The sequence below is a fragment of the Periplaneta americana genome, chromosome 2 (genome assembly GCF_040183065.1).
Source record: "Periplaneta americana isolate PAMFEO1 chromosome 2, P.americana_PAMFEO1_priV1, whole genome shotgun sequence".
Lineage (NCBI taxonomy): Eukaryota > Metazoa > Arthropoda > Insecta > Blattodea > Blattidae > Periplaneta > Periplaneta americana.
This window is the reverse complement of record NC_091118.1, coordinates 58,117,143-58,130,377: the sequence shown is the minus strand read 5'-3', so window position 1 is coordinate 58,130,377 and position 13,235 is coordinate 58,117,143. Positions and strand designations below refer to the sequence as shown.

At 36.5% G+C, this 13,235-nt stretch overlaps 1 protein-coding gene across 2 annotated transcripts in view; it reads left to right on the top strand.

The window, feature by feature from the left end:
- The first annotated feature begins 3,664 nt into the window (after window positions 1-3,664).
- The window catches only part of sli (slit guidance ligand), a 799,923-nt gene continuing 790,352 nt past the window's right edge, over window positions 3,665-13,235 (top strand). For both annotated transcript variants that reach the window (XM_069817706.1, XM_069817697.1), the window contains exons 1-2: window positions 3,665-3,732; window positions 11,750-11,821. In XM_069817706.1, the coding sequence (XP_069673807.1) occupies window positions 3,713-3,732; window positions 11,750-11,821 (92 nt within the window). In that variant the 5' untranslated portion in view covers window positions 3,665-3,712. The remainder of the gene's footprint in view (window positions 3,733-11,749; window positions 11,822-13,235) is intronic.

Here is a 13,235-nt window from a genome sequence, read left to right as displayed (position 1 = left end):
GAATTATGCATCAGCATAATAATAATAATAATAATAATAATAATAATAATAATAATAATAATAATAATAATAATAATAATAATAATAATAAAATTAATAGTAATAAAATTCTATTCAGTAATTCGTTCACAAGTCGTAAGAATAAAGACAAAGTAGCTTAGGTTGTGCTCTTGCCCGCTCCTCTACATCGTGTGTAGTGGCCTAGGATCCAATTATGCGTTGCCCCCCTCACTCAAACACAGACGATCCAATCTTGAAACTCATCGGCACACATCCCTAGCGTCAGTTAATTGATTTTTTCTACCTAGACAACATTTTCCACAGTAGCTGTAGTGACACTTGCCTGAACCAGATTGTTTATTTAACGATGCTTGATACAAGGTGCTTGTAATTGGATCAAGACAAGGCAGGAAGTTGCATAACCATGAGCTTGCTAGTTTGTTGCTTTCCTCCATTCCTTGTTCATTTAGCGATTCTGTGTTTACTGCAGCTGGAGTGCGCAATTTATGTGCTATCCGGAAAAGAAGTAAGGCTATACTTGTATATTTGTGAGCTCCACTTAACAACCTCACTATGCCTGAACCAATTTTAATAAAATTAAGTACACACATAGTACGTCTTATTGATGTGACTGTGATAAAAGGTGGATTATTTCCACTTTCTTACACGGGCCTAACTTTATGTTCATTTTCTATTTCTTTTTCAGGTATTCTATCATCTTCCTTTCTTCTTGCTCTCCTCTTATATTGTTTCTTATTGTTCTTTTAATCCTTCTTGAACTCCATCCCCATAATTTCTGTCCTGCTCTTATATCCTTTTTCCTCTTCGTGCTGCTTTTCTTCTCCAATTTTTTTCCATTGTTGTATCTTAATCTTATTGTTTTTATACCATTTATTTTCTTCGTGCTGCTTTTCCTCTCCAAATTCTTTCCATTTCTGTTACTTAAGCGCATTGTTTTTCTCTCTTCCTTTTTCTTTAACAACGAAAGTTTTACCTCCACCTATGAATAATTATCACTTAGTAGTCCTTTTGTTTCTCCTTGTCCTTTCTGTTATTCTTCTTCCTACAATTTTCTTCTATCATATTTTTATCCTTGTTCTTTCTCTCGTTAAAATTATTCCTTTTGTACCGCGCCTTCTTCATGGTCTCGTCGTCTTTTTTTTTCTCTTTCTAATGCCTCTTTTTCTACTATTCTTTCTCTGTATTTTTCTCTTCGGTTCTTTGTTATTCATTTTCTCTTCCCATTCTTAGCCTATATTCTGTATTTTATTATGTCTCGCTTATGCACGAAAGTAACCTAGAATGTTATAGGACAACGACTGTTTTTACATACTACATTTCGTTTACTTCTAAAAACCCGTAACTGAGTTTGATGAAATAGTACAAGCGAGCAAAATAACTTCTTAGTTTTTATATCCGAGCTAACAATTGTTATACATTTGTTATTTATAAAATATGCGAACATTTTCAGACTTACAAAGTGTTAGCAGCAGACTCACTCTGCAAATATACCCAGATTTCAAAATTTTGGAAAAAAAAAATTGGACTTATCGGTTTTTAGAACGTAAGCCGACGATTTATACGTACTATACAGGGTTGTTTCCGACCTCTGATAACGAATTTGAATGACACCATGTGCGTCAGGAGTCACACGACAGTTAAACAGTTGTGGCGCGAGGTGACAGACCAGTAGTGAGTGGTCTCATAGAGTGCACGGCGACTCAAAACAGAAATTCCCAAGAAAATCGAGCTTTTTTGGGAGGGGTACATTACGACCCTTTCCGATAGGCCTACCAAGCACAGCTAAGTGAAGTTAAAAGAAGCCTGCAATAAACGAGGTTTCGTTATTTCCAAGGAAGGCATCTTCTGTGTACTTAATAAGATTGGCAAATCTCGAATGGAATTAATTTGTATCATCTCGTGGGGTGCGGCGACATGTGACGGGGGTGGATTTGCTTGCTTTTTCCACTCTGGAATTAATCCTATCCGAGCTTTGCCAGTCTTATTAGGTACACACAAGATGCCTTTCTTGGAAATATTGAAACCACGTTGTTTTGCAGACTCCTATGATTTTCACGTAACTGTTCTTGGCATCGGAAAGGGTTGTTATGTACCCCTCCCAAAAAGACTCGATTTTCTTGGGCATTGCTACTGTGATACATCGTGCACTCTGATTATGAAATCACTCACTACTGGTCTGTCACTTCTCGCCGCAATTCAGCTGTCGGTGTGATTCCTGACGCACATGACGTCATTCAAATTTGTTATCAGAGATCGGAAACAACTCTGTAGATGTATGAATTTTATGTAGCCTATTTATTTTTTACACCATATATTCTACAGAGTGTGTTTGACTACTCAAAATATTAGCCTGCATTAAAAAAACTAATTGAATCTAGAACTGGACTCCTTTTATTTGTAGTACTTATTTAATGTTTTCGTCAAAAAAATTGTGAAACCTTCGTACTCTGAAGAAAAAGTAGTTCAAATTCTTTCATTTTTACAGTCCCCTACTTTCTGTCTGCCTTGACTTCGAACCCAGACCTTCATATTGTTGTTTTTTTTTTATAATTTCTTTACCTGAAATATAACTTCTGACTGAATATTTTTCAGTTTTATCAATGTGTAATCCACAATGATGTAGGCCTTTTCATCGCAGTGCAGATAGCCACTGGTGGGCGTATCTGTTCGTGTAGTAATTGGAGCGAGTAGCTTAACAGGCTGTCTCGCGCACTGTGCTAAATGCTTCCAATTTGCCATCGTGTTTTACGGGCTGCATACTTAACTGTGCATTACATTGTAATCTACTTACGAAAGCTCTATATACAGCGTAATAAGTTTATTAATTAACTAAATATTGGCTTCTGTTTTCGTAATGAGTACAAATGGTTGTTTGTAGAGCTCTTAGAAATGCAGAATACACATAAAGGCTATCTCAAAGTACTTTAATCTCCAGAGGTCAATTGTGTATTTATTGACATCAGATAGATACTTGATACTGTGAATCTTGTCGCAAAGTAAGGGTTGATTTGTATTGTGTTAGGAATAATAATATTATATTAAGATTAGATTAAAAGATTAGAATTAGTTTCGTTAGGATTAGATTGGAATTAAAGTATGTTAGGGTTACTGCTAGTTCATTGTACTGTACAGTACTGACAAAAAAATCCCGGTCCGATCTTTGTAGCTGATTTCAGAGCCTTGTTCACTCCAGAGCGTCGGTGCATATTTCTTGGACCCGAAACGACCTGTGCAGTTAACAACCACGCAGCTGGTTACTGTTTTCGTCTTTGTCTGCTACGGAAATCGAACCTGCGACTGTTTGCACGATAGCGGCGCGCCCCAAACAGCTGAGCCATTCAATAAAGACGAAAACAGTAACCAGCTGCGTGCCTGTTGTTCAAATGCTCAAGTGGTTTCGGGTCCAAGGAATATGCACCGACTATCTGGAGTGAACAAGGCTCTGAAATCAGCTACAAGGGTCGGTCCGGTTTTTTTGCCACTACTGTACATGAGCATTTAATGAGAAAATATAATACCATTTAAAAACAGCTCTGTTGGACTCCAGGAAAATCACTAGAGATGGAACTGAGGAAATACACTTTTATGTTAAGCTGTGTTTAGTTCGATATTTTACATTCCGTTTTTCTTTTGTTGCAGGGATCTCCAAGGCAACAACCTGACGGTCATCTTTGAGACAGACTTCGAAGACATGGGAAATCTCCGCATCTTGTAAGTATTTTATTAGAAGTAGGTATTCTTAACCAGATCTAAGTGTTTGAACGAAATAGTTTTGTTTTGAATTTCAACTGCACTGTATAATGTATTTGGCTCAAACCCGAGGGGAGATGTTGATGAATGCGCAATACATTGCTAAACATTTCATAATTCCCTTAGTTTGAGCCAACTTCTTCTTCTTCTTCTTCTTCTTCTTCTTCTTCTTCTTCTTCTATACAGTTTTGTGGCTATACAGTTCTTGAAGTTTGACCTTAGCCTCTCAAATAACGTCATCCATCCACTTCTTTCAGCCATATAGTTATAAAATTTGGGTAAGATGCATATGGCAACATATCAAACATATACATGACAATTTTAATTAAATTTGAACAAATAGCTTGGGCAAGAATGGTTTAAAGGTTGTAGTAATACAGAGTGTTCCCAAATTGATGTATACACTCTTTGGAATACTATATTCCTTTTGGTTTATCTTGTCTCAGTAGCAATAAAACCAAGTCCCTTCAAATGAGAGTAGAGATTATAGGAGTGTTGTAAATTTTCAGGATTCCTTTCAAAACCTTGTTATTGTACAGACTACTGGAACTCAGTTTCTTGAAAGACAAGCTCAGTGACGGAGCTACACAGTACGAAGAGAGATATTTTGTTATTTTATTTTGCGCTACAGAATGTATCAACTATTCCCTTCCGCCACTGGATGAATGGACGGTAACGCTCCACTCCCCCATCGCCATAACAATACAGACGAGGTAAGACATATCTCCTTGCTCTCTCTTTTCACAGTGAGACAAGACACATCACACAGGCTTTATTTCACAGCAAAGAAATAAGATAGAAATAAGATTTTTGCGGTTCATGATTCAGAAGGCAGTGGAAAGCATGGAAATAAGTGTTCATCTGTTTATAAACAAACATGGCGGTGCGATGAACGTAAGTTGATACTGAAATGTTATTGGAAAGTGGAGAATATTGTTAAAGTTCAACGACGTTGGAGGGTTGAATGTGGAATACAACCACCGACAAGGTTAACTATTACAAGAATCCTAGACAAGTTTGAAGTCGACGGAACGGTGCAAGAAGTTCCACCAATAACGAGAGTGTTGATGCAGTCATGCAGGCTTTTGCACAATCCCCAAATAAGTCAATGAGGCAATGTTTTCGTGAGATTCAGCGTATTCCGAATCTCACCGGACCGGTGGACAACAATGAAGTCACGCTGCAGCGAAATAGGAACAAAACTGCTGGAAGGATCGATGGCTGTCATGGCGACTGTATAAGTTGTTGTCTGTGCTACGCTAGCAGAATTTTGCGAAATTTCCGTACTGCCATCTCGTTCAAAGAAAAGAGAGCATAAACAATTTATTTCTTGAACCAGTAGTAATAACTGGTCCGTTGACATGTTCGCTCATAAGCCATTAACATATTGTTTTTACGTTGTGCTCATTACAAACAATACAGCGGAACCAAAGCAGAACACACCGCCATGACACAACAGTGCACGATGTCATTCGTCTGCTAATTCCCGCCCTATACAAGAACCAATCAGATTCATTGATGGCGGCTGATGGAGACTGCCACCACCTCTGCAAGCTGATGGCACCGGTGTCGCACCGGTGGAGCATCAGTGACTCCATCGGTGAAATTCGGAACACCGTGATGCCATCAGATTGGTCAGCGCCGAGATTCGGAATACGCTCATTGGTATCAGCAAATCCTGTGTTCAACGAATTTTGCGAGCTCAAAAATGGAAGCCTTGCATTCGGAGACTTGTCCACGCACTAAATGGGGACGACCCAGAGATGGATAGGACGAAGAGTTACTGCGGAGTTACCGTCTCCATATCAGGATTTAACCCCTCTAGATTTCTACCTGTGGGTAGGCCTAAAGGACACAGTGTACGCCACAAAACCACAAACACTGGAGGAACCGAGAGTTCAGATTCAACATGCTTGTATATGATATTCCATTAGAAACAATCCAGTTGGTATATCGCTCTGTTGTACGTCGTTGTTGGGAGTGTACTGTGGCGTAAGGGGACCATTTTGAACATGTACGGGCTTAAGGAATACAAAACCGCAAAAATCGTATTACTGTCTCATCTCGTTGCTGAGAAATAGTGTTACAAAACGTGTATACATAAATTTGAGACACTCTGTATTAATTTTACTCATGTACCATTTTTACAAAAACCAATGAAGATAACTAAATGAAATTTTGTACACTCTTACTTAATTGCTTGTCAGGACTTTTTCTGTGACACTGGGGTTAGCTTATATAATGTTTTTAAAATAATTATCGAAAATGTATTCTCTGATGAGGTTCTGGCTAATATATAAATCTATTATCAGGCAGTAGGCCTATATCTCACTTGATATGTATCAGAGGAAGAACAATAATTATTTTCATACATCTGAAGTCTGATTATATGTATCTAGTCGGCGATGTATGCAATGGAGGAGAAAAGTGACTGGCTACCGTACCCCATTAACTCCTGGTCAAGTTGCCTCCTAAGTGGTGCCTTCTTGGTATCACTTGTGAGGTTCAGACCTATCTTCGGACAGTTGACTAAACAACATCATTTATAATATATTTTATTCTACAACAATAAATTTTGTGTTAAGTAAAACATATACAGCTAAGGATATTTGACTCGTATAGAAATAAAGCATATCATAGGTTTACACAATTTTAAAGAAGTGTGCAGATTTTCAGCAAAATTAATCAGTTAGTATCTGAGTTACGAATACATTCTTTTAAAAATGTAACTTTTGGGGACAATTAAGCGTGAAGTATAGGATTTTAAAAAAAGATTGGTTTGATGGTATTTAATAATTATTTTGAGGGACTTCCTGAGAGAATTTCGAAATAAATTCTTTTGTCAACTTAATTTTTAAACATCACAGAATAAAATAAAAAATTAGTCGACCTGTGTGGCACAGTCGGTAGAGTGCTGGTCTTCTGTGCCCGAGGTTGCGGGTTCGATCCCGGCCCAGGCATTAATTTAAATGTGCTTAAACGCGACAGGCTTACATCACTAGATTTACTGGCATGTGAAAGAACTCCTGTGGAACAAAATTCCGGCACACCGTTGACGTTGATATAAGCTCAGAAGTTGCGGGCGTCGTTAAATAAAGCATGTAATTAGAATTAGAAAAAAAATAAAAATAAAATTAAAAAATTGAATTTTTGCCATTTTAATTGACATTTCTCCACTTCATTTATATTAATATAAAATCTTGATAGTTATTTGGTTTTCATAATTGACGGTTAGGCTATCACTTCCCATATCATTTAAGTTCCTTTATCCTAGTATACAAACAATTTCATACAAATTTGTATTTAAAAATTCACCAACAGAATAAAGAGAATTATTTAATAACCAAATTATAAAATCTAGTTTTAAAGCTAATGATTGTTGACTTATGACATGGACTGGTAAGCTTATTATATAATTTCATCCCCATAATAGAAAAGTTTGTGTTGCTCTTATATAATCTACAGTGTGGAATATTAATTTGTTCACTAAAAACATTCTTTCTGGGATGCGGTGAAAAAAGAGATTTGGTTTTGCAGGACGAAATAGACATCATCAAAAGGTGCATTGAATTTGAATATTTAGGAGTCAAAATTAATAAAAATGCTACACAGGAAGATGATATGAAACATAGGATAAATAAAGGAAGATCGGCAGCAGCGGTGTTAAATGGAATATTATGGAACAAGACTATTTTTAAGGAAACAAAAATAAATATTTATCTGTCTGTAGTTCAAAGTTTGACAACATATGAAGCGGAAACATGGAAACTAAACCAAAATTTGCGGTCAAAATTACTAGCATTAGAAATGGATTTGTTACGACGTTCGGCCAGACATTCTGAACTTGAAAAAATAAGAAATGAAGTGATCAGGCAACAGATGAGTAAAGAAAATTTAATTTTAGATTTCGTAAAATATAAACAGTCTGAATGGTATGGACATGTAAAGCGAATGGATGATGAAAGGCTACCAAGAAGAGTTTTAGATTGGATTCCAGAGGGAAGGAGAGGCAGAAGTGACTGCAAAACACCTGGTTGCAAGACATAAATAAAGCATTGGCAGAGAAAGGACTGCAAGAACGGGATTGAGAAGATAGATAGAATTGGAGAAAAAAATAAGAACGTAGGACATTGGTCACAGGAAGATGTGATATTATATTGTAAACCTGTTTGTAATAATAATTTGAGGAAGGTGGGATATGATGGTAGAGACTGGATTAATCTTGGTCAGGATAGGGACCGATGGCGAGCTTATGTGAGGGCGGCAATGAACCTCTGGGTTCCTTAAAAGCCATTTGTTGTTGTTGTTGTTGTTGTATTTATAATTTCATTATCATATATATTGACCACTATTGAATAAAATTGTCGATATTGTGTCGACTGTAAAGTACTAGATCATATATACAAATGTATGAGTGTTAATATCTGTGATTGTATGAAAAGTTGTCGACTTACTTTCTTACTTACTTACTTACTTACTTACTTACTTACTTACTTACTTACTTACTTTTAAGGAACCCAGAGGTTCATTGCCGCCCTCACATAAGCCCGCCAATGGTCCCTATCCTGAGCAAGATTAATCCAGTCTCTATCATCATATCCCACCTCCCTCAAATCCATTTTAATATTATCTTCCCATCTACGTATCGGTCTCCCCAAAGGTCTTTTCCCCTCTGGCCTCCCAACTAATTGTAATGACTTTCTTTTGTAAAATCAAGACACTTCCAATTTCGATACTATTTCCCCAGAAACTTAAGGCATATCGGATTATCGATTGAAAGAAAGAGAAGTAAGCACATCTTAAATAATTTTGAGAAACGCAAATCACCAGTTTCCTTAACAAATATAAAAGTTCTGAAACTTTGTGCACATTCATGCCAACTTATATCGATATGATTATCCGATGTTGAACTAGAGTCTATAAAAAGTCCTAGAAATGTTGTACAGTTTTGTCTGTTGTTCTTATTTATATATAGTCCCTGCAACATGTAGTTTTAACACAGTATTAGTACTTAAGAAAAATTAATCGAATTTTTCCGGCAAACGAAATTAAGAAACTAAAGAATTTATTGTTCTTTGCCAACAGAATATAATAAGACCATACCTCATGGCTGATACCTAATTTGTACCACTTGTAAGGTTCCAACCAGTCTACGGACTGCTGACTAAACATACACATACCAAGGCCTTAAATAGTTGCTTATTTTTGTGTACTAAATGTACTCATATCTTAGGGATTTCAATATGTATCGATGCATACAGAAATTCATCTCCTTTATTAGATCTAAATCGATAACTTATCGTTAAGCACACCTTTAAAATAAGTCAAATCTTTGAAAGCTAGAAAAAGAAGAAGACATATCTTCTTCGCGACTTAAGTACTTCCGGTTTTATTGAAGGAATTAAGTTAAGAAGATGAAAATCTGTCAATCTAGATTCTAGGCGATGGGATTGACAATTTTGATGGCGCATGTGTGTAGCTCAGGCGGTTAAGCGTCTGAAAGGCTGAGGATTGATTGATTCCCTTGATCTGAATGAAGCCGCGTAGAGACAGCCGTCTTCCCTTCTATTTCCCCATCCCCTTGGCATTCAAAATGTGCCCTGAAGTGTGAGAATTTAATAGATGGCTGAAGCAGCCAGGAATATCTATAAAAATCGACTCTCTTCCCCCTGTACGTGTCATGACCCCCATTGGAGCACCTCGTTCACATTCAAGTAAAGGTCAGGCAAGGAGAGGGGGGTTGAAAATCCACTCCCTTATGCATAACTATACACAGACACCATATATTCTTTTACTATTATTGCATGAGATGTTCCATCGTTTCAAATTGTCCCCTTCCATGCTGGACTGTTGGTTTTATGATCTCTGTCAGCCGGATGTGTACCGGTATGTTTTATACGCTTGAGAATGTTCTTTAATACATGTTTAACCCTTTAAATGCATATGAAACCGTCAATGAATAAAATATTTATAATGACTATTACACTTTTACTACGTCATGCTACTTTTGACCAATAAAAGGGTACGAAAGAACGCGTTTCAATCAATCATGGCTGCTTATCGCCACAATTTCATCACTTTCCTAGTATGTGTTTACTTGTATCACTTTCCTAGCGTTTGTTTATTTTTATCACTTCCCTAGAATTTGTTTTTTTCTTCGTCAACGTTTCAAAATGCAAATTCTTTACGGTACTACCAAGACATACTTTGCGATCGTCATTTGTTTCCCGCATAGACAGTCAACTGAAAACGGCGGCTCCGTTCAAATGTTTTGGTGAAGCTAACATTAGTTAAATAGAATTTTAGTAAATAAATTATTACTCATATGTATTTTACTGTATTAGAGTATTTTATTTATTCTAATCTTTATTTATAATTTCTTCTTTTTATCACCTTCCTACCATTTTTTTCTTTGTTTACTCACATTTCAAACTGCAAATGGTACTTGTGATCTTCATTTATTTACCGCATAGAGAGTCAACTGAAAATGTCGGTTCCGTTCAAACTTTTGGTGAAGCTAACATTAATAATATAATTTTAGTAAGTAGTAATTTATTGTATTAGAGTACTTTATTTCTTCTAATCTTGATATACACCATCTACCAAAAAGTAATTGGGCACTATTTTTGTCCCTTTGGAACCTCGTGGTACCACCTCTTTTTGCTATGACAGCAGCCATCCTGTCAGGCATGCTCTCCACTAGTTTGTGTAGGATATCCACTGGAATGCGTCGCCATTTCTCTTGTAACATGGCACTCAGTTGGACAATGGAAGTTGGCCGCATCTCCCGAGACCTCAATCGCCGGTCCAATTCTCCCCAAAGGTGCTCAATGGGATTGAGATTAGGACTCTGTGCAGGCCAGTCCAACCCGTGAACATTATTTTCTGTATACCACTGCGTAATAGTCGCCGAAACATGGGCCAACTTCCATTGTCCAACTGAGTGCCATGTTGCAAGAGGAATGGCGACGCATTCCAGTGGATATCCTACACAAACTAGTGGAGAGCACGCCTGACAGGGTGGTTGCTGTTATAGCAACAAGAGGTGGTACCACGAGGTTCTAATGGGCAAAAACAGTGCCCAATTACTTTTTGGTAGATAGTGTACTTTCTTCTAATCGAGTAATAGTCAATTAAATTCCATTCGAGTTTTGATTTTCCCTAGATAAATCAAAACCTCAGTGAGATTACTGTTGAAAAATGTGTATTGTGTAATGTGGATTGTGTTGGGTAAATGGAGATAAGTCATAAAGATGAATTTTGAGATAAATGAAAATTAAACTTCGGATCCTTATTGAAAATAATTTTATACACAAATAAAACATATGAAATGCTGGTATTCATTTCTTTTTGCACAATCCATTTGTAGAATTTAATGTATATATTCTTATTGAAGACCTTGCCATCCTCTATTGAATATTGTGTAATCAATGACTTTATGTAGCCATTACGTAGCTACGTTCAATAGTTAGTGTGTGGACTTACTAATCTTATTCGAACTTATGTTTAGAGTGGTGATTGTTTTTATGACATGGGTTGTGTACTACCCACCACTGAAGCAAGTTTTTGGTTGAGAGGAATGCATGGACGTCAATAATGTCTAAAAGTTTTGGAGTGAGACTGACGTCATACTTTCCTCTTCAACTCAGTTTGGCATGTTTGCTTTAGTTAATTCCTTTATCAAACATATTTGTGATTGTTTGTAACAAGTGAGCAAATGAATAGGCCTATTAGTACTTATGTTGCCTTGTATGGTATGTTATTTATAAGATAGTATAGACAGTATTTTTTCCCCTAAACCTTTAGAAATAGTTCAGCCAACGCCACTGTTCTTACCAAATCATGATGACCATTCACCCTATCTCCAGGGACGGTCCTTCATTTAGTAAAGAGGGAATTAAATAAAACAAATTAATTACATTGTGATTTCGTTGTTACCTAGCAACACAGGCATGACTGTAATTTGTTCTTGTTCTAGACAACTGATGGACAATCAAATTCACACCATAGAGAGGGGAGCCTTCCAGGATCTCATGGCCCTCGAGAGACTGTAAGTACCAATCATAGAATACTATAGAGATATCAGTGGCGTGCAAATGTAAGACAGGAATAACACTAGATATTAGTGCTATATAAATGTCAAATTTTTGTATTTATTTTTCCAGTAAACAATAGAGTTATCTGTGAAGTACAGATGCGATGTTTCTTATCGTCCGAAGTAAAGATAGTAGATAAATTAGTGCATTATAAGTATAAAATACTGTATTATTGTGTTATTATGATGTACCGAAGTACGTATGATATTTCCGTGCGGGAATTCTGCATTATCATATGATGGATGGTTGGAGCGGAGAAAATTCTCTCCGACACCGGGACTCGAACCCAGGTTTTCAGCTCTACGTGCTAAGCTGACGCCTATAATACCCAATGTTATTTTCTAAATTCCGAACGCTGTTAGAAGCGTATCATTGATTGTAAATCTGTCTTCATCAGTCTCACTGGCGATTGGTTTAGCAAGTGAGTCCTTAGTTCGAGAGAGTTTACGAACTTTCAGTCCAAAAATACTCGTCTGATTATTGTTAACAGAAAAGGGATGTTACTATAACAGGACAATTTGTGTTATATCCTTCAAAGCATCATTGATAAATCAAAAGAACTTGATTGGATTTATACAGGGTTAGTTAAAAGTCCCGCACCACCTAAATAACTTTTGAAGCATGTAGTTCAGTGACATGAAACTTGATATGTGGGGATAACCATATACTAAGAACTCAATAATGGTATTACCGAGTTCTTTCTACTTCCGGTTTAACCGGAAGTAACTCCAACTCTCTTATTTTAAATGGAACACCCAATATATTTTTTCATTTTTGAATAAAGCTCATCAAGATCTTTTCAAAAATTATCCATACTTGATACTTCTGTACAAATTCAGTGTTGCTAAATAAAAATGGAAGTGGTGCAAGATATTCCTAAAGCCTGGTTAAATCATTCCTTAAATGGTTTCTATGATCGAGTGACACATTGTAAAGCAGCTGAGGGCTACCAATTTGAACACATAATTTGGAAGGTGAGCTAGCTTTGTTTTGTTTTTGTTAAGGAAGGAGTATTTTATTATTTTAATATTCGATACACTTTTCGGTTTTCTTGACTTAGCAACACTGAATTTGTACAGAAGTATCGAGTGTGGGTACTTTTTGAAAAGCTCTGAATGAGCACTATTCAAAAATAAAAAATATATATACTGGGTGTTCCATTTAAAATAAGAGAGTTGAAGTTACTTTCGGTTAAACCGGATGTAGAAAAAACTCGGTAATACCATTATTGAGTTCTTAGTATATGATTATCCTCACATACCAAGTTTCATGTCACTGAACCGTATGCTTCAAAAGTTATTTAGGTAGTGCGGGACTTCTAACTAACCCTGTATATGACAGTTTCCAGCATATAATCTTCACCTATCG